This window comes from Chanodichthys erythropterus, chromosome 20, assembly GCF_024489055.1.
Source record: "Chanodichthys erythropterus isolate Z2021 chromosome 20, ASM2448905v1, whole genome shotgun sequence".
Lineage (NCBI taxonomy): Eukaryota > Metazoa > Chordata > Actinopteri > Cypriniformes > Xenocyprididae > Chanodichthys > Chanodichthys erythropterus.
Window position 1 is genome coordinate 19,460,598 of NC_090240.1, and position 23,243 is coordinate 19,483,840.

Sequence of the window (23,243 nt, forward strand, 5' to 3'; positions counted from 1 at the left end):
TACTAAGCTTCTTAATAAGGACTTACTTTTATGTTGTTTAAATAAAATGCATTTGTTTGATATTGGTTTGAGAATACAAATATGTCTGAGAGTATTACACTTGCATTTCCACATTATGTAATGTAATAAGGCTTGGGCTAATATTTCATAATCTACTGGTTTACTGTTAGTGGGGAATTAACCCGATCCTAGTCAGTCTGCTTAAAATACTTTCTGTAGTTTTATTTTATTATATTACAGCTCAATTTTTTATTTGAAAAGGAATAGTTTTGAATGAGATTGCCAGATTATGCCATTGCTGTGAGATAATGTATTGCATAATATAGTGTTATGGATGCAGATTTAGTGCCTGTGGCATTTTGACTGTTTTCAAAATGCCTAATCTTATTTGTAAGCTAAAACTATCTTTGTGATGTGAATGTTCTTATCTTCCTCCTATTGCTATTCAGCTGGTTTCCACAGGAGTGCAGTATATACATCAAATAAAAATCATTGGCTGGGACTAGTAGTGGCTGTACTTAACTTTTGGAATGGGTGCTTGAATGAAAAACACTGCTGTGTGATGATACATCATCTTAGTTTTCATTTAACTTACACTGACAAGCAAAACAAAAGACACCATTTCAGTTGATGCTTTGGTCAGGTCAGTAAACACACAATTTTGCTTGCTTTATTGTCCAAATAAAACACATGGCTGAAGATCAACATCCTTTTTACAGTCGACAGCAACAGTCTTGCAGGTGCGGTGTAAGGCTTAACGTCTTTCAGCGTGTCTATGGTCAAATCCAGCATTAACCAGAGTGAACGAGATTGATCCACATTGATAAAGTACAGCATACAGAGCCTGTGCTGAGGTGTTCCAGCTAGCACCAACATGGTAACACATATGGACGTATGTAATGGTTATGCCAAGGTGTGTAGTTACAATGGACTTCGCAATAACATGATATCAGTGTAAACGGCACAAACCCACAGATTATTCAGCATCTCTCTATTCAAAAGCCCAGTAGTCAATCAATGCAAAAAATGTTGTACACATCAGGTTCACTGCTCTATGCATTCATGACCAAATGTAAGAAACAACCACTGAAAAGTTATTAACTGAATTTAAATGTTAAATAAAATGAGATAAAGAGACTGATACTGCATGGATTTGTTCATAGGCATACAAAATGTTCAAATTCACTATTCAAAGATATGAGTATTATTGCACCAAATTATGTAAATGACATGAAATGGCATAATCATAACGCTGATAACCTTTCATTAATCCATAAAAAGAGAACAATTTTAAAGCATATGCTATATGATTTCCTTCCCTTCAAATGTCATACGAGTACTTTAAAATTTGACCTCAAAATCTTTGTTAGCTTAATCGTGTTTGAAATACTGTGGAATTACCATACGTTCATATTACAGGCATATAAACCAGCTTGTTCAGGGTTCTTTGTCCTTGAGATGAACATTCATTCAATTCTCTTTAAAGGTGCACTCAGCCATTTTTCAGCATCAGACCCATTATTTCCATCATGACACAAATGTCCTTTGAGAACATAAAAATTCTATGACAATTTTTCACTTGAAAATTGAGCAGAAATGTCCACTAAAAGAGACCATGATTATTGTTCTGTAGTTTCTTTTTTAAATCATAAAGGGTCTTTGTTGCAAGCAAAGTATGATCACTTTTCTTAAAGGCAACAATTCTGTGCTTAATAAAATGCCTCATGATGTTATCAGAAGCTCAACCCTTCCATCTTTCTTTACAGACAAATGTTTTCATATATATTCACCAATGTTTTAAACATTAGCCACTGAAGAAGGGTGAAATGCACCTTTTAGATGCTGAATAGCCAAACATAACAAAGTCGATTAAGGCCTTTAATGAGACAACTCACACGTTGTACTTGTACCTGTTACAACCTCAACAGCCAACAAACTGTGACCAAGTGGATTCAGTAATTGTGTTTTACAGCAGCTGCCACAAGAGATTTAAAAACAAAAACTGTGTTTAGGATGTGTTTAAGCACCATTGCTGTTAATGTACCACACTGATATGTTGTTTTATTCATGATACATTTACCGTGGCCTCACTGCTTTTTCAGAAACTTGCTCGAATTGAACCCCTGCCTGGCCTCCTAACCCAATAACCTGTGGTAATGTCTAATGTCACCACTGGGTGGCTCTTTTCTAGACACTAGTGCATAATGTTCCTCCACAGATGACAAGAGTCAATAAGAGGTCATGTGGAGATCTGACAAAATCCACCAAATAAAGCTGAAGAGAACTGACTTTTTTGCACGCTAATACATTACATCTTTTTTTAGAAGGTAAGAACGGTTCAGACTGTCGTCTCATATTCCATCACTTCCTTGGGTGTGCCTAGACATCGGTACTGGATCCTCGGTGTGACCGGAGCGGCACTTTCCAGAACCAAAATGGTTTTTCGTAGCCTGCGGTCAATGAAGTGGGCGTCCCAGGCTGGGTACTGCTTTCTGGGAAGGTCGATACGAATCACCGGCCCCTCTGTCCTTGGTGTGAGGCGAGGCGCGGCGGTTCGTGAGGCCTTAAGGGTCCGCATCTTAAACACTTCTCCAATGTCTTCTCTCTGTACTGACTCTCCTCCTTTAGTCCTCTGCAGAGTCCGTGGCGGGCTGCTCACCGCGTCCAGAGGAGGAACGGAGGTGGGCGACGAGATACAAGGATCTGAAACAGCACCCACTTGGACGCCACAACATCCAAGATAGGTTCCAGACACAGGGCCGTCAGGGTGCAACAGGCAGTAGTAGACAAACATAAAAAATGTGCCCAGAGCATAGCTACAGGCCACTACACACACCACCACCACGGCGTAAAAGTCCGAAGTGCGCGGGCTGCGGTATATGTACCACACGGCAGTGAGGGCCACGTTTTCGCCCAGCACTATGAGGCTGTAGAGCAGCAGACGGCACCGAGTGGGGCCCTCACGGACGCTGAACCAGCAGAATATGTACACGATGCCCACCATCATGTTGTAGATGATCTCCTCCCACTTGGACATGCAGAAGTCCGTCTCACCTTGGATGATCCAGAAGGTCATGGCGCACCAGTGGGCCACGATGAAAATGCCGAAGTAGAGCTGGAAGATGGAAACAAAGAGGGCGAAGGCCATGGCGCGGGCTCCCACTGTGAACAGGTGCCACAGCATGTGCACCACCACTGCTTTATACGACATGGGAAGCTTGTCGTCACGAGAGTCCCGTAATGCCTTCTGATAAGACGCCATCATCCAGGCCAGAGACACCAGAGAGGCTGACGCAGACAGACCTGGATCAAATGAAGCACAATGAGAAAGAGTAACAGAGAGAAAATGGAAACAATTAATTAAATGTAAGAATTGGATTGTTTGATGGTGTTTCAGGAAGGATGCCTTAAAGGGTTAGTTCACCCAAAAATTCTGTCACTCGCCCTTGTGTCGTTACACATCTGTAAGATCTTCGTTCATGTTCGGAACACAAATGAAGTTATATTTAATGAGGTTTCTGAAACAACCGCTTTCAAGGTCCAGAAAGGAAGGAAAGACATCATTAAAGTACTCTATGTGACTCCAGTGGTTTAACCCCAATGTTATGAAGCGATACGAGTTCTTTGTTTGTGCAGAAATACATAATTTACCACTTTATTTACAAAATAATATTATCCAAAGCATGTTGATGCAACAATGTCAGCTCTCATGTGAACACAAAATGCACGTGTCATGGTGTTCTCATGACTCATGAACACTCGTGCATGTGCGTTGTGTTGAAGTGCAAGTCTGAACCAAGCGGCAACCTCCCCCAGTTTCTCTTGAAGCCAATATGGAAGTCACTTAAACTGCAATTCATCGACCGGCCGCTAGGGACAAGCTCCAAAATAGAGCAGAATTTCATTGACTCCCATGTTAAAATGCCCAACTTTACAGCAGAAAAAAACAGGTTTATAGCCTGGTACAAATTGTGGGTTTGGTCTATACTGCTAATCTTGCCCTTCATGACAACTCTGAGGGGGGGTGATTTTTTTTTAACTCATCTGTTTAAATTATTTTAAGCCTTAAAGTTTTGCATAATTAAGGGCGCTTGAGTGACAGGTGGATTGCCACTGCTGTCTGTGAACAGTCACGTTACCTCAGCTAATTCCAGCCGCTGAATTTGGCATCTCTGCTGTGTTTGTGCTTTTTTCAGGATTATTTTATACAATTATCAAATAATATGTGGTCGGTTATATGGTCGAGACAGATCTTAGCTTGCTAACATTATCACGTTGCGCTAGGCGGGCGTGGTTTCAGCAACCAGGCATCTCAGTTCCAACCACGTCCCGCCTCTTTGCCCATTTTCACTTATCCGGGAGTGGCGCTTTTAGGCTTCAAAAATGCTCTTCAGAAATCTACGGGTGACGTCACGGACACTATACGTCCATATTTTTTTTACAGTCTATGGTCTGAACCAGGTCTGAACACAACACCCATGGTTCATGACGCTCTCATGAACGTGCGTTGCAGATCTATATTTTCGTAAACAAATTAGTAAACTTTTTTTGCCCAAACAAAGCACTCGTATCGCTTCATAAAACTGAGATTAAACCACTGGATTTCATTGAAAATATCTTAATTTGTGTTCCGAAAATGAACAAAGATCTTACAGATGTGAAATGACACAAGGGTGAGTCATTAATGACAGAATTTTTATTTTTGGGTGAACTAACCCAAGAAGCTACTTGGCTATTGTTTAACACTGCATGGTCTATAAAACAATAAAAAAAAAATATATATATAGAAAAAATTATATTTATATATATAAATATAATTAATAAAACAATTAATTATATTAAAATAATAATGAAGAGAAGACAAATATAAAAATATTTAAGCGTATTAAATATTTTTTTGTAAAAAAAAAATCTTATTTTAAAATATAGATTTTATATTTTCTCTGTACTAAAGCCAAAAATAATTTTAATATTACGTGGACAATATTTATTTTGTATTAGCATAATTTTATAGTGTATCTTTTTTTAGCCCACTAATATATTAATGTTAGATATATAACCTTTAAAATAAACAAAAAATAAAAAATAGATTTGACTTGATTTCCTACTGTTGAAACATGGGCTGTTAATAGGAAAATAATAATAACTATTAAATTGTGATTAGTTTTATAGCTTTATATTCTTATTTATATGTAAAATTGTAACATTTGTTTCTCTTTTTATTTCTCATGAGGAATTTTAGAAGACACATCAGAGACAAAACTGAGTAAAATACTTCAAATACATTTAAAATCAAAAATTATATGTATAAAATGAGTCTGTATATAGAGAATGACAGCACACCCCAGCATCCCTCTCAGAAAAAAAAAATAAATTCTGTTGAGTGCTGTAAGCTCTCTAGAAGCTCTCATGAATATTTAATCAGGTTCCTGTCTGGCCATTCATCAGCTCACCCATTTAGTCAGGAGCAGTCAAAACGGAAAATCTCTCCTAATCAGCAAAAACATAATCATTAGCTAGTTCTCTAGCCGTCTCACATTGCACTGAATATGATTATGAGCGATTATGACAGACCCAGCAAAGCACCTAAATCATAATATCAGTCTGGAAAAGTGCAGGTCAGGACAGACCAAGAGAAAACTCTTGCACTGATGCCTTTATTCTCTAAACCGCTGACTGTGAGGTGGATGAGTGCCCTGGTCATCTCCTGAGAACTGGATATGCTTTGTTATGGAATCACATTTTGGCTCTCCTCAGGTTCATTTTTACCCTTCTGGAAAAAGAAGCCTTCAGCAGTCTGAATAAATGTAATACGAGTAGGGCTGCCACATTGTAAATACTGCACCTCTCTAACATGCTAATCAGAATGGTGTAGAAAGAAAGACAGACATCATGTCAAATGACAGCTTTTAAACAAAAATCACATCCTGTAGTTAACTAGCTCAGGGAGTTCTTTAAAAGTCACAGTTTGCGTTTTGACATTTGGATAAAATTCCTCGGGGAATATCTGACAGTGGCTACAACTGTTCCCATGGAGCTGAACCAATGCATCAGCGAGCTCTCGCAGCTCTGTAATCAAAGGCACCTGTCAGGTGGGTTTGTACGTCTTGTTCCCTCCTTACAGAGCCAAGACTGAAGCAATCAAACTACAATTAAAGATGATTTTAAAATGTCACCATTATGATAACACTCACATGAACATCTAATGAGGTAATATTCTAAATGATCCTTTGATTACTGTAATTTCCATGTTAAATTATATACCTCTTTAAGATTATTCATTGCAAATTTGAAGTGTGCTCTTCCAGGGGACAATGAATGAAACAAATTGTGTCTTAACTGCTGCTGGATAGTTTAATCATTAATGAAACTACTTAAAGATTCATCTGCTAAAATGGTCAGTTTCATGCACAATGACCTGAAATATGTATAACCCATTGTCTTCCATATTCAATCACACTTCTCACATCCTCAGTAATTTACCAGCTAATTTGCAATTGGATTGAAAATGAGATGCTATGCAAATGCGTGCTGTGAAATTGCACTTTGATCCTTGATGATGGCCAAATGAAATTCTGAAACGATTTGTATTGTGTGACATTAAGTGCATCACACTGCATGAAGGCATTGACTCAAACTCTATACTCTGTGACCTGGTGGATAGCAGTATGACAGATGTAGTAGTCTCTGCCTCAGACAGAATGCCCACAGACCACCCACAGCGTGTTTACTGACCGTCTCATGTATACCGCATTCAAAAAAGGGCTGAAATCGCCAGTTACAAACTGATTGGCAGGAGGTTTTTTTTCATCAATGTTCCTGGAGAAGTTAACAAGGCTTATGAAGAAGAGCTAATCTATGGATATATACATTTGTGGAATCAAAGATATCTAATATCTTTCAAAGAAAGATATTTCAAAAGAGAAGTGTATTTTCTTTTTTGTTGTCCGAGTCACAAAAGTGTCACAAAAATCTATTTTAAATAAATCCTTTGAACTTTCTATTTATCAGTTGGAATCTTGAAAAAAATGCAGTTCTGTCAGGACCACTATCGTCAAATATGATTGATAATTGCATAGAGTTTGTATTGGCGGTATGGTTCTGTTCTAGGCAAGAACTCCCTAGCACGGATAAGAGCAGAGAGAGCAGCAATAACCCCCCTAGGGTAAACAGAACAGAACCAATATATGCAGATATAATTAATGTCAATAATTTAACATGTACACATATTTCAAGAATAGTTTGATTCAGGGGAATCATAAGGCCAATCCTGACTGAAGAGAGGAGGAGCTGGGGATGAAGGAGGGTAATTAGCTCCTGAGAATGCAATAGCTGCTGATAATACTGAAGAGCTTATATATGGGTGCTGTAATAGGCGTCGTATTCCTATAGGTAGACGTGTGTCACTTGGGAGTCAGGTGATGCGAGCTTGTCTGACGTGACCTGCCAGAACTGACGCTAACGCTGGATTTTTCACAAACATATTAAGCAGCTCAACTTTTTTCAACAATGATAATAATAAATGTTTCTTGAGCAGCAATCAGTATATCAGAATGATTTCTAAAAGATCATTTGACACTGAAAACTGAAGTACTGATGCTGAAAATTCAGCTTTACGATCACAGTAACAAGTTACAGTTTAAAATATATTAAAGAGGGTTAGGGTTAGCAATATTGTGAAATGTTATTACGATTTCAAATAACTTTTATTTAACTTAGTTATTTGAAATCGTAATAAAATTTCACAATATTACTGTCTTTACTGTATTTTTAATCAAATAAATGCAGCCATGTTGAATTCTCATCACTTAATTTTCAATTCTTACCAACACCAAACTTTTGAAAGGTATGTCTGAAAAAAAGTCACAATCAGTACTTATAAATATTGAGCTGGCATAAATTCTGATCATGAATTTTATATACTTGAATAATCTATTATTGTGATAATAATTTATATTAGATAGCTTTGCCCTTAATGAAACACCTAAAAAGTGGTCGGTTCTTAGCTGTAATAATTTGTTATAATTCTGTCATAGTCAAAAGTCTGGCTACTTGAGACTGATGAAATATGTATATAATGATTATGACCCAGATAAATAGCACAAGCCCAACTATTTCTAGCATACTTTTTTAATCATAGGTGTCATTAACTTACCCTGCAAAGGGAGGACCTGGCCAGTCTGGACCATAATGCTGAGTTGCAGAACGAGCTGAGGTGCGCTCTTCAGGAAGGTTTCCAGCAACCTCAGCATGCTGATGTCAGCGTTCTCGAACATCGTACGCCAGTAGAAGTGTTTGTGCTCGTGGTCCCCACGCCAGCGGCTTTGCACACCCAGATATAAGGCATGGACATACCTGATGTAAAAAAGACCTCCAGATCATTTCTGAATAGATAACAAAAACTTGTATCAGAAAATACTAGGGGTGTAACGATACCCTTATGTCACGATTCGATGCATATCACGATACTGAACTCACAATATGATATTATTGCGATACTCCAACACATATGTTAAAAGGTTAACAAAAAAATTACTTTTGATTAAAATGCTAAATTTGGTATTACATTGGGGGTGGAAATGAAAAAGCTTGGACTTCATGTCAAATAACTCAACGCACAGGACAATGTTGATACCAGAATAAAAATATTCATGATTCTGAAGCTGAAACACAGAATTATTTTAGATGAATATGCTTGCACTCTGTCACTCACTAGATACTTTAAAATAATGTAGGCCACTTCTTACTGGTAACATAAAACATTTTGCATTATCAGGACCCAAATATTCCCCCACTGCATTATTAGAAATTATATTCAACATAGTAGTTTAATGTAGTACCGACACTAAAACTTTGTAAACTTGAATTTTTTTCTCATACAGTAATTTTCATTTTGGGTGAACTACACATAATGCATATTGTCACTATCCATGATACGTATTGTTGCATTTTTGTATTGCGATATATTGTGACACCCCTAGAAAATACTGATCATTTTCAAGGGCAACTCTTAAGATTTTTTTTTTTATTATTATTTTTCCTTTCCTTTACACTTTTCGCTTTAGCGTGTAATATAGCTGTTTGTGCATGTAAACAATCTGCAAAGTTTACAAAGCACAAAGTCCATGCTAAAAGGATTTAACCTTGTAGTCCTACCATTATTTCTGTGACTTAGTTATGTCACCATGATACACATTTGCATAACGCCCGCATACTGGCTGCTTTGGCCCACCTTCAAAGAAAAATTGGCTGAGTGATTTCACAATGACAAGGAGACACTGTTTTTTCACTGTGACAAACTGGACTTTCAATACTGACGGCATAGTTATCATGCTCTTGAAGTCTGGAGAGCTTAAACACAAATACTGTAAGGAATGTTGTATTTCCGACACATGCTCTAAGCAGTTGACCAATCAGAGCAGACTGGATTTTTCGGAAATTAAATTTGACAATTTCTGTAATAATATTGTATTATACAGTAAATAATTTTTTTTTTTCTGTACACATTTTTATTTAAATTCATGTGTCCTTGTAATTTTTCTACAAAAACAACAATTGCAACACGAGGGGGGACAACCTGTCACTCACATGAGATCACAGCGATAGCAAACCACAATGCTGTTTACGTCACAATAGGGAAGAAGAGTCTATCTCAACGTTTCATGTTGACTTCAGGGCGGGGCCGAGAGCTGTGGGAATGGAGTTGAGGCTGGTGGCATGAGCGTTCATGAGTGTCACCTGTGTGCCACACCGGTCTCGAGTCACATGGAGGAGCTCCGAAAGGATAAAAGAACGTTTTATTATGTTTACATGCGGCAGTCGTCCGGGAAGGGCAGCTGCTTTGCTTGTGTTTTGTTGTTTGTTTATTTTATGATTAAAATGTTACACTGATCATTTGCCATTTTCGAGGGAGGACCCGATTTGTCATGACAAGTGTTCCCGCCTCCTTCTTCTCTTAAAAATTTAAAATTTGTTACAGACAGGAACCAGCTTTGAGGCAAAATGAGTGGAAAAAAAGTGCTACAGCAATGTAGGCCTACGTACAAGAAAAATAAAATGTTTTTGTTTGTTTGTTTTTTTTGTTTTTGAATCATGTAAATCTATTCTAGAAGACCATAAAAATAAATTTGTGAATGAGCTTAAGTGGGAACTTTAATGCAACTTTAATTGTTTTATAGAAACATTTGGAAATTGGTATCTCAATGCATGTGTGCAGACTTTGAAAAGACCTATAGTCTGCCTATAATGTGACTGCAACCAGCTGAAAAAAGCAGTACACTTGTCTGGGCAGACTGCCAGTGCACTATAGAGTGCTCCAGCATGTCATGTTCTTGTCCTCAGCACCACAGTCTACAGGCTGTTGCAGATGTCTTCTGAGACCCACCAAGGTCACTCTTCAGATTACACAGATGTCAGAGAGCATGTTTTCACAGGAGGGATTACTGTCTCTTACTTTCTTTACTTCAAAATTTCCTAATTTACAACCCCAGAACTCCACTGTTTATCACGTGAGATGGATGTAAGTGCCAGAGGAAGCATTCCTCTATGAAAGAGAGTGCCTTTTTGAAGATATGAAGCAAAAACTGCAGCTGTGCATTCGAAACATATTTATGTGAGCCCCTTGAAAAATCTGCCTTTCACTGGACTTAATTTGTTTCTTTTGACAGGAAGTGCCATGATATTTCAGTCTGTCTCAAGGGTAGTGAGAGTAATAGGAGTGTTCGCAGGATGTCAGGAGATTGGCAGAATGAATCACCCTGACTTGATGAGGTCTATAAAATTGCTCCACATCCTTCTCACAACATGCTGTGCGAGAGAAAAAAGCCTCTAAAAGACAAATCAAGCAACAGAGAGCCTTGGAGAATGGCTGTCAGCGAGCGAGCCTCAAATTTGACAAGAAACACACAGTCTTTCTTTCTCTGAATAAAGATTTTCAATGACACAGAAAAGCTTTCTTCGCTTGTAAAATTCAGCACACCGGATGCTATCACACAAAATCAAACCTTGAACCTTAACCATGCAACTGTTTTTTTCTTCAAGAAAAATGAGAAAAAGGTTAACAAACAGGCAACTCTATGGCTGAGAAAACATCTCACAAACAGCCACCATTGGCAGGAAATGCATCAGTCTCCATGGTGACGACTGACAAACATTGCAGCTGACAAGCTTGGCCCATTACTTAACATAACCCAATTGGAGACAATCATCTGTTAGGTCTGCGCTTCACATAAAGACTTGACATGTCTTCCTCTGAAAAAGAACTTTCTAAGAAAAAGATATGCCTCTCCATCAGAGCAGGTTCACCTACCATTAAACTCCTTTTGAATTGAACAATATTCAGAATGGCCAACTGACCTACTCGTTTACTCCGATGGCACAGCTAGCCAATCAGCCTTCAGCTATTAACTGGCAGGGTTCCTGTAAGTCAGTTATATACTGGACTCTGCTCAATTACACCCTTGAGAATGACAGCGGAAAGAAAGAAAGAAAGAAAGAAAGAAAGAAAGAAAGAAAGAAAGAAAGAAAGAAAGAAAGAAAGAAAGAAAGAAAGAAAGAAAGAAAGAAAGAAAGAAAGAAAGAAAATAAAAAAAGAAAGAAAGAAAGAAAGAAAATCAATGTTGAATGTCCTATATCAGATTTCCAGCTGGCTAGAATCAGACTGTCATTATTTTTATTGAATAGCAAAGCCCTGCTGAGGTGGTTATGAGACACTGGATCATGTCATCATGTAACAGAATTAGGAAAATGGAAGTGCTTTCTATTTCCTGTTGTCATATACAGTACATTTCTTTCTTTGTTTCTTTGCTGTCATTCTCAAGAGTGTGATCAGATTTTTTGTAATCTTTTTATCTTTGGTTAACAAACAGGCAACTCTTGGTCCTTTTGAAATGTTAAAAAAGCTTTATGACAATAAGCTACTACTGACTAAAAATCAATGTAGGACCAACTACCAGCCAGAGAGAAAGAGCACTACCTGCATCACTCCTTAAAGGGATAGTTCACCCCAAAATGAAAATTATCTCATAATTTACTTCAAGCCATCCTAGGTGTATATGACTTTCTTCTTGCAGCCAAACACAATTGGAGTTATATTTTTTTAAAAAAATAGCCTGCATCTTCCAAGCTTTATAATGGGAGTGAATACTAACTGATATTTTGAATTCCAAAAAAGCGCATCCATCCATCATAAAAGTAAAAATTCTCAGAACTGAACTCTCTCATGAACGTGCGGATGGAAGTTAACAGATTACAGTTTATAAAGATATTATTTCTGGATATTTTTCTTATGCTTCAGAAGTCCTTTATTAACTACGGAAGAGGATTAGGGCCAAGTAATAATAAAAAAAATAAAACCATCTCGAGAATAAAGTTGTTAAATTTTGAGAAAAAAGTCTTAAAATTTAGAGAAAAAAGTCGTTAGATTATGAGAACAAATTCATAATTTAACGAATTTGTTTTTCGTAATTTAACAACTTTTTTCTCATCATTTAATGACTTTATTCTCAACATTTTATCTCGACTTTTTTTCTCGAAATTTAACGACATTTTTCTCATAATTTAACAAATTTGTTCTCGTAATTTAACGACTTTTTTCTCGTAATTTAATGACTTTATTCTCAACATTTTATCTCAAATTTTTCTCAAAATTTAACACGTTTTTTTCTCATTATTTAACGTGTTTATTCTCAACATTTTATTTTGGTTTTTTTCTTTGAATTTTTTTCTCAAAATTTAACAACTTTAATCTCAAGATGGTTTTATTTTTTTATTATTGCTTGGCCCTAATCCTCTTCCGTAATTAACCCCCTGGTGTCGTATGGATTATTTTTATGATGGATGGATGCGCTTTTTTGTGCTTCCAAATCTTTTTATTCACTCCCATTATAAAGCTGGGAAGATATTTTTATTGTGTATATTTTTTATCGAATGTATTTAGCTGAAAGAAGAAAGTCATATACACCTCAGATGGCTTGAGGGTGAGGAAATTATGGGATAATTTTTGGGTGAACTAACCCTTTAAACAAATGTTTAATATATGCTTATAGTTAAACATTAATTTACAAACATATTCAATAACTGAATCATTTCTTGTATTCAATGAACACATGACTATGCAATTAATATTTAGCATATGCAAAAATATATGACAGAAAACAAAGTGAAAAGACCTCTGCTGACCAATGGTTGAAAGCTCTATCATATCCAGAAAATGTTGAGTATGTAACCCCTGCGGTTGAAACCACCAGCTCTTGGCGAGACTTGAACCCGGGTCCGTCGGCATGGGAGACGGGTGCTCTAACAAGGAGGCTATAAACCACCTCTTGAGATCAGGAGAGTGTGATTTACATGCACAGCTCTTACCAGCCTATGTCCATTACACTCACCCCCCTAAACCTCACTCCCATCCGGGTCACGGCACCAACGTAACCCCTCTGGTTTGAACCGCCCGCCCTAAGCAGGATTCAAACCTGGGTCCACCGGCATGGAAGTAACAAGGAGGCTAAACACCATGGTCTCTAGCATCAGTTGCTAGCCTACATCCGTTACAAGTACATAAATCAATTCAGACATATAGGAATAAACGTGATGCATTAGTTAAAGCTGGATATTTCGTCAGAATCCCATCAGTAGCATTTGCATTGCATTGCTTAACCCTTCATATCAGACATACCTTCAAACAAGCACTAGCCTAAATCACATAAAACACACACTGCCTACAGCTTCCTGCAGTTTATCAAACACAGTAACCACAGCTTAAGTTTTATTAGGTTCCTTTTCTCGTCACAGTTAATCCCAGTGCACCCACTCTCAGGAATATGTCTCAAATAGGCATTAAGCTGTTTGGCCAACAGCAACAGACATCCATCCCCTATCTTTCCTCTAGAATGTGTCCTCGGTCCTTCTTGAAAGGGTTTTACTTTGATATCCAGGGGGTGAATCAATCATGCAGTACTTGCAAATTATCTCATTGTCACAGATGTTTTTTCACCTTCCCTCTTGCTGCCTCAATCACACTTTATTTCTGTTTGAGTCCCAGCTGAAAATGTCTCATGTATTTTTGGGTCTTTTGAAAGAGAACAAGAATTTTAAGCACACTCTTGGCATGCTCAATAGGGAACCACATTTGAAGGAAAAACAAAAACGTTCCACTGATTGAGCGATTCATTCAATGACTGCAATAATAATAGGCCTAATCAGCCCTATAAAGACAGAGTTCAAACTTACTGTCCAAACAGGATGTTGACTCATGTTATTAAGAGAGAAATTTAACAGTAACATATTAAATAGTGTGAACAACTCTGGGGGTGGATAAACACATCAAATTTGCAATTCAATACTGATTCTTAAAATCCCAAGTTCGATCTTTACTCCGTCAGCGTTTCCTCCACTTCTTTTAAAATCTAAACTGCCGCCACAAAATATGTTATATACCTGAGTTTGCAGTCTGTGATGACATAATAAATCTGTGTACCACAAAATACTATCAAGAAAACAAATTATCTATTGAGTTGTCCGTCCCAGAGCTTTGCCCAATAACATACAGTGCGAACAGAGAAGTCAGATTTTCGAACATATTCCAGTTATTCCAGTTCTTTTTAGAGATTTTCGAACATATTCCAGTTATTCCAGTTCTTTTTAGAGAGCCAATAACATACAGTGTATGTTGTCCCAGTTCATACATAGATGCATCATTAGCAGCCGTTTCTATAGGCCTTGATACATAGGCCATCCGCCATATTGGAACAGTCAAACCTGGTCCATGAACACTTGAGAGCAAATTGACTGAGCATGTATGATTATCTACATCTGCAATAGACTTCAGCAGATGATTTTGCTAAGCTAACACAATACAACAAGCTGAAGCCATTATCTAACATGACATTCTAAAGTTACCATAGTTTAAAAACCTGTAATATTGAGTTAATACATAAAAAACAAAGACCAACACATTCTCACCTGTGAAAGATTATCACATTTCTTCGGGAATTTAAATGGTTTCACAACTAGAAGCTGCACAATGTTGTGGCATCATTGATTCTTTACTGTGAGTGACGACATAAAGTTCCAAGATGGCGGGCACACCAATGTGTCTGGAGCGGTCGAATGTGGCATCTATGTTTACATATCTATGGTCCCATTCATGAATAAAGGACTCTTAAATGGATAGTTTTTCACCCAAAAATGAAAATTCTGTCATCATTAAAAACACCCTCAAGTTTTTCCAAACCTATATGAATTTCTTTATCCTGCTGAACACAAAAGAAGATATTCTGAAAAATGTCAGTAACCAAACAGTTGATGGGTCAACATGATGGTGAGTAAATGGGTGAACTATCCCTTTAAGAGTCTATTCGTTTTAGTGAACCAAAAAACAAAATGACACATGACTCTTATGGGCCGGTCTTTTTAATGAATCATTCTGTTGAATCAGCTCTGTAACGAATTAATCTGTATCTGTCAGAGCATCAATATCACCAAGTTATCAATACTTTAAGCATGATTAACAGGGGTGCACATAAGTGGTGTGCATGTGCGCATGCGTGGTAAAAATAAACGATGCGCATCAGAAAACATGGAGGGAAGTGCTTTCGAGTACCAACATTTTTGGGCACCACCTCACAGGGACACGTTTACTTACTGGAGTAGGATTTTTCTCCATCTCTGATAAGATAGCAATCATGATGATAAGTGTGTTGTTTAATTATTAGGGGTGCAACGGATTGCAGTTAATCCGTGATCCAAACGGATAAGGTCCAACGGTTCGGCACGCATGTGATTCGCGGATTAACTGCTAAATTTAACCTTCATAGAGTGAAAGTTTATCATTTGGACGTGTTTTGTCTCGCCAATTAACACATTCAAACGATTTAAAAGCGGAAGAATAGGCGAAAATCGGGAATCGTGAGCTGTTATCTGTGCCACACCCGAAGCGCGCTCACGGAGAGAGAGAGAGAGGCGCGTTTCAGACAGCGCTTGAACACCGAATTGATTCCTCTTTCATGTTTACTTTCGCTTGAATGAACACATACACACAAAATTATGTAAAAATACCTTTCTTAGCAAGTATTCTCTCGGTTATGTCATAAGCGAACAGTTGAGAAAGAAACCGGATATGTGTCAGTATATTCAGTCCATGCATGCATCTTGTCTTAAAGTGACAGCAGCCTAATATTCTTGCTGTTTTTTTGTGTCATTAATGTTAATAAAAAAACATTATCATCATCTACCATGTTTGAGAGAAAAGAAGATACTGAGGAGAGCAAAGTGTGAGTACCAAACAACATCTCCAGGTGCTCCCTTGAGAACCAGACCGAAAAAATTATGTGCGCCCCTGATGATTACTTCACCTATTATGCTGATACAACTTGGAGAGTTATTTAAAAGGTTGGTTCACCCACAAATAAAAATAATGTCATTTAGTACTCACCCTCATGTTGTTCTACACCCATAAGACCTTCGTTCGTCTTCAGAACACAAATTAAGATATTGTTGATGAAATCTGATGGCTCAGTGAGGCCTCTATTGAGAGCAAAGCCAATGAAACTCTCAAGGTCCATAAAGGTACTAAAAACATATTTGAAACAGTTTGTGTGAGTTCTATCTTAATATTATAAAGCGACGAGTATACATTTTGTGCCCTCACATGAACTGTTTCAAATATGTTTTTAGTACCATTATGGACCTTGACAGTTTCAATGGCTTTGCTCTCAATAGAGGCCTCACTGAGCCATCGGATTTTATCAACAATATCTTCATTTGTGTTCTGAAAATGAACAAACGTCTTACGGGTGTAGAACGAAAAGAGAGTGAGTAATAAATGACATAATTTTCATTTTTGGATGAACTAACCCTTTAATATTAAATTACTTAACATAAATGTTTATGTTTTATGTTTTACTACATGTTGTCAAGATATTTATTAAAATGATTACATGAAACTAATATTTGGAAATGAACGAAAACAGTCACCTTCATTTTTTAGGTTCAACAAACACTTCTGAAATGCATGAAGTCATTTCTCTCAAAACAGCCTGTGTAAAGGTGCCTTTTCTTCTCCAATGGTGGTGACTGATCCTGATTGATCCTGCTCATTTAATGCTGCAGGGAACATGGAATCGAAAACCGTCTTTGAACGTGTTCAGTGAACCAGGTCAGAGTACTCAGAGGGGACTCTCGGAAAGGGCACACATTTTACACAACGCTTAGAAAATGTGAGAGACAGAGAGAAAATAAATATTTTATTGCACATCACTTAGTCATATCATTATTTTATTTCTTATGTAATTACAAGCCATGAGGGGAAATTGCTTTATAATAGCTAATTTTCATATCAAACAGCCCAGTTTTCTCATATTCTCTCCCTCTCAAGGAGGCATCTTTATTTTCACATCTATTTTCACATCTTTTCACCCGTTCTACTTTGCAACAGCTCACCGCTCTCTCACTCTCTGACTGTCTGCTGCAGGTAAGACATGTAAACACTACAGCTATAATCCCTGTAATGCAGAGATGTGACAAGCTCAGTGCCGGTGGCAGCTTTAATGGCATTACTGCTAATTCCAATCAAACAAAGACAGAGAGCCTGGAAAGCTCTGCTCGGAAGCTTTTAAGCAAAGACTCAGTCAGAGAGTACTAGTGAAAGGTGAAGAACAGAAAGAAATCCATGTGTGTTTATTGCAGGTCAAACAGAGGTAACATGAAAGTGGCAAAATGTACTTCTTAAAAGGTGCTATTCTTAGCAATACTGATAGAAAGAGACAAAGAGAGAGCAGAAGATATTTTATTAGACATCAGCCTGCAGTGCAAATGATGTTTTCCTTTCTGAAAATATTATATATTAATGGGAATGTAGCTCAGAAAGACTTCCCAAGGCTAATTTGTGAATAAAATGGGATAATGGTTCGATTTATTCAAATGAGATGAAAATTATTTCCCAATTCCTGCCTTATTTGCTGGCTGGCTGACTTGTTTTGAATTACAAATATCCCCATTCTCTTTCTGAAAACTGATAATTATGGCAAATATGCTATCAGAAAGATATCCTAAAATGAAAAGGTCAGGAGGAAAAGCATGAGCGACAGACAAAGAATGACACAGACGGCATGAGAAGAACAGCACATGTGTCGTGACAGAAGCATAAACTGAGCTTGATGGAAATGACCGGCAGCTTTGTGATATCAACGGCAGCAAACATCATTAACCCTGCATTACCCTGCAGGTCAGCCGGCAGCAGTGTCCAGTCAATCTGTCACTGCTGATCAGCGCAGGCATTGAGAGACAGGCACATCACCGCCTCTGTGTTTACAACCACGATTACACGGCACTCACTCACTACACATGCCTCTAATATGTGTGGGTGTGTTTCTATTGATTTATATGTGAGTGGATTAAACTTTTGGACATGATTGTGGGCTGCAAATTTTCTTCTTGGCATTATTATGGAAATTGCTTTGTGTGTTGCAGCATGCTGTCTGTCAGCAATCAAGACTCTTAGCACTTGCACATTCTGCTCATGGAAACCACACTGAGCGAAACAACTGTGAGGAAGGGAAATCTAATGTCACAGTGTTTCTTGAGCTTAGTTTATCTCTTAGAAAATCATTATCTTTATGGCTCAACTTTTAGGTAAAATCTGCTGAATATATACTCTGCAGGCCCCATCAAGCACAAAAAATAATGATGAAGAAAAGCATTTCTCATTCATCATAGTTACACTGTAAAAAACAAAAAAAATGTTAAATTTACGGCAGCTGTGGTTGCCAGAAACTTATCATTTTAGGTTTTACGGATTCAAACTTAAATTTACAGTAAAATACCTTATTTCATTAACTGATATAATGTTAATTTATCATTCTATTGAAGAACTAATATCTTTTTTATACAGTATCTCACAGAAGTGAGTACACCCCTCACATTTTTGTAAATATTTTATTATATCTTTTCATGTGACAACACTGAAGAAATGACACTTTGCTACAATGTAAAGTAGTGAGTGTACAGCTTGTTTAACAGTGTAAATTTGCTGTGCCCTCAAAACACAGACATTAATGTCTAAACCGCTGGCCACAAAAGTGAGTACACCCCTAAGTAAAAATGTCCAAATCGGGCCCAATTAGCCATTTTCTCTCCCCGGTGTCATGTGACTCGTTAGTGTTACAAGGTCTCAGGTGTGAATGGGAAGCAGGTGTGTTTAATTTGGTGTTATCGCTCTCACTCTCTCATACTGGTCACTGGAAGTTCAACATGGCACCTCATGGCAAAGAACTCTGAGGATCTGAAAAAAAGAATTGTTGCTGTACATAAAGATGGCATAGGCTATAAGAAGATTGCCAAGACCCTGAAACTGAGCCTGTCAGTGCTCAGACCACATGCTGCACACTGCATCACATTAGTCTGCATGGCTGTTGGCCCAGAAGGAAGCCTCTTCTAAATATGATGCACAAGAAAGACCGCAAACAGTTTGCTGAAGACAAGTAGACTAAGGACATGGATTACTGGAACCATGTCCTGTGGTCTGATGAGACCGAGATAATCTTATTTGGTTCAGATGGTGTCAAGCGTGTGTGGCGGCAACCAGGTGAGGAGTACAAAGACAAGTGTGTCTTGCCTACAGTCAAGCATGGTGGTGGGAGTGTCATGGTCTGGGGCTGCATGAGTGCTGCCGGCAACTGGAGAGCTACAGTTCATTGAGGGAACCATGAATGAGCAGAGCATGATCCCCTCCCTTCAGAGACTGGGCCGCAGGGCAGTATTCCAACATGATAACCACCCCAAACAACCTCCAAGACAACCACTGCCTTGCTAAAGAAGCTGAGGGTAAAGGTGATGACAAGCATGTCTCCAGACCTAAACCCTATTGAGCATCTGTGGGGCATCCTCAAACAGAAGGTGGAGGAGCGCAAGGTCTCTAACATCCACCAGCTCTGTGATGTCATCATGGAGGAGAGGAAGAGGACTCCAGTGGCAACCTGTGAAGCTCTGGTGAACTCCATCCCGAAGAGGGTTAAGGGAGTGCTGGAAAATAATGGTGGCCATACAAAATATTGACACTTTGGGCCCAATTTGGACATTTTCACTTAGGGGTGTACACACTTTTGTGGCCAGTGGTTTAGACATTAATGTCTGTGTGTGAAGTTAATTTGAGAGGTCAGCAAATTTACACTGTTATACAAGCTGTACACTCACTACTTTACATTGTAGCAAAGTATCATTTCTTCAGTGTTGTCACATGAAAAGATATAATAAAATATTTACAAAACACCAAACACCATCATGGTAACACACATGACATTAAAAAATGCAATAAACATTAATTATACAACATTAGATGTAACATAAAACCCTAATGTACATAACTGAATAGAAAAAAAATAAGGAAAACTAGGAAGAAACATAGATATTTCAATGAAAATACATCACATGTGATGTAAATTTTATGGTATTTTACTGTAAAGTTTCTTTACTATATACGGGGAATAACTGTAATAGATCTAATCATACATTTATGTAATTTTATAGTAAAATTACATAAAATGTACAGTTTTTGGAAGTGAAAAAGAACAACGCAAAAATACTTCTCTACTATACTACGCGAAAAACAGTATGCGAACATAGTAGTATGTCCGAATTAATAGTATTCGAAAAAACAGTGGGTGAAAAGTGACTTATTACTTCCGGCAAGATTCTGAAGTTTACATATGATGGACACTTTACTATCCCATGAGGCCACGGGAGAGGATTTGTGAATGGAGTTGAAGGGACGTAAATGACACTGGTAGGTCATGTGACAGTAACAACATGGTGGATGTAGTAAATTAAATGAGTTTGTTTCACTCAAATAATAATGAAAGTTCATTGTACTTAATAGAAAAAAGTTGCATGAACTCAAAATTCCATTGTAGTAAGCTGACCTTAATATGATTGAGTTGAGCTGCAGCAGATTTCTAATTCCCAGCATGCTTTGCGTCAGACCATATAAATAACTGTTGAAATTAAGTGTTATTTTGTGTGTTTTTGCACAAGATTAACATATGGAGATATAAGTTAATGTTTAATGTTGTGTTATGTTGGGATTCAGGGGGGTTCTGTTATGTTAGTTTTGTAGGGATACCACTGTGGTGAAGAGTAGAGCCTGTGGTTAGGTTGAGGATGAGCTGCAAAACATTTAAAACCACATATGTTGTTTGATTACATATATGCAAGTATGTAATGACAGTCTCTCTGATAGTTATAATAACATGTGTTATTTGCTATGTAACATTTAACCAAGATCTGAATGTGATGTTTATGTACATTAACTGTATGTAATTAACATGAGTTGGACAAGGGATGCTGGTGACGGGATTGTTAGTGAGAGACACCTGTGTACCACACTGGCCTTGATCTGCTTCCATGGCTCTCAGCCCCGCCCCACTTGTCACAAAAATTTTAAGTTCTACCAACTTTAAAAAAAAAAATAGTTAGTTTACTTAAATGTTTTGAGTATTCTGAACTTATTGGGTTTTACAGTGCATGTAATTTCACAGTAAAATACCATAACATTTACAGTTTTTGGAAGTGGAAAAGTCATTGTAAAATTTACAGTAAAAATTCCCAGTGACATTCCCAGAATTCCCAGCGTGACACTTCACGTTTGATGTATTTTCATTGAAATAACTATGTTTAGATCTATTACAGTTATTCCCCATATATACTTTCTGTTAACTAATTAACAATTTTTCACTGTAGCATTTTTACAGTCTTTTACTGTTAAAATCATGATCATTTTTACAGTGTATGCTTAAACCACTGGCGCTGGTAAATAATATGAAAAAGAAAAAACTCTTTTGCACTGGTCTAAAGACAAAGGGATTTCAGGGTATGTGCATAAGGCGATTTCTGGTGGACAGATTGAATGTGTGGATGAGTGGAGGAGTCTCTCCGGGAGATTATTGACCCAGAAGCTCATGAGAGGTGGAGGAGGAAGAGGAGGAGGAGCCTACAACCAAACGGCTTGGAGATAATGATGAACAGGCATGGGACAACAGGAAATACAAGGAGGATCCCTTTTTCCTCACTATGACTGCAGGACATTCATTGGCAATGCAAACTAACAGAGGTTGAATACTAAGATACGTTGCATAAATTCTATTGTTTTTTTCACATCACTATTTATATGAACCACTAAGGTTAATTTTTAAATGATTATCTTATATATGGTCCCCTCAAATCAAAATACGTGAAAGCCTATTTAAATAAATATTGACTGCATAAAAAGTTTTCCCTAATATTTTCATACTATAACCCTTGCCATCTTGGAACTAGTAGTTTAATCATATGCCCCTGAATGCCTCTAGACGTGGGTGTGGATTTGTTGTAGAGAGGGCACGCCAGGGGAACGCACAGGATGACAGAACAATATGATGCTGAATGAACTGCTGATGTGACACGTTAAAGGAATCTACTATTTCATTATATTGAGCTCTACACACTCACGTACCTCCAGACCTGTGCCAGCTGAAGAATGTGTACGACGCTTTGGAAGAGCCACACGCAGGCTCTGCAGCAGCTCTGAGCCCTGCTCCGGGTTCCGGTGACCGCAGCGGAGCGGCCAGCGCCCCGCTGATCGCTGTCCTTGGTGCTGAAGTGGCTCTCCGCATTGGACGCCGCTACCATGGCAGCCGCAACCGTGCCGCTCCCGTTGGCGTCCGAGTAATCGTACGCGAACCATCGGAAGCTGAGCACCTGCACCACCACAGACGGAATGATGATAAAAACGAGTGTCAGAGCGAACCACCAGTAGTCCCGCCTGAGATAGTAGTCGGCAGCCAGCCACAGGTCTGAAGCCCCGTCCGAGAAAAAGACCAAGAGGGCGCAGAGGGTCCAGCAACAGTCCAGGAGCGAATACTCCTTCCCGGCAGGACGCCACTGGGGCGAGCGCTTCTCCAGCCCGGGGAGGCACGTCGGCGGAATATCATTCTGCAAAGAAACGGCTGTACCGTCTGATTTCGCGGCCATGTTTGTTGTAGAAAAGAGAGTAGATGGAAAGGAGACACGGACGGGTGGGAGGGAGGGAGGGAGAGGGTCGTGTGTCTGTGTGGGAGGGAGAAAAGAGGGCAGGGACGAAAACCCTTCTCGTTGTTCCTGCTTGAACATCTAGCTCCTGTTTTTCCACCTGAAAGCAATTTATCACGGCAGTCGATGCCAATAACATGACATGACAGTAGGTGTGCGCGCACGTGTTTAGTTTTTATTCACAAGCC

The 23,243-nt window shown here is 38.3% G+C and overlaps 1 protein-coding gene across 1 annotated transcript; it reads right to left on the reverse strand.

The window, feature by feature from the left end:
* Positions 1-2,338: 2,338 nt before the first annotated feature.
* On the reverse strand, positions 2,339-22,998 carry xkr7a (XK related 7a). The gene is made up of 3 exons (XM_067371761.1): positions 22,481-22,998; positions 8,156-8,355; positions 2,339-3,303 (listed from the first exon to the last, which is right to left on the reverse strand). The coding sequence occupies exons 1-3, from the start codon at positions 22,996-22,998 to the stop codon at positions 2,339-2,341; spliced, it is 1,683 nt and encodes a 560-aa protein (XP_067227862.1).
* Positions 22,999-23,243: the final 245 nt, after the last annotated feature.

Coding starts and splice junctions, on each gene's coding strand:
- xkr7a (XM_067371761.1), bottom strand. CDS start 22,998: ATGGCCGCGAAATCAGACGGTACAGCCGTTTCTTTGCAGAATGATATT. Junction 8,356..22,480: donor CAGCTGGCACAGGTCTGGAG/GTACGTGAGTGT, acceptor TTTTTACATCAG/GTATGTCCATGCCTTATATC. Junction 3,304..8,155: donor CCAGGTCCTCCCTTTGCAGG/GTAAGTTAATGA, acceptor CATTTGATCCAG/GTCTGTCTGCGTCAGCCTCT.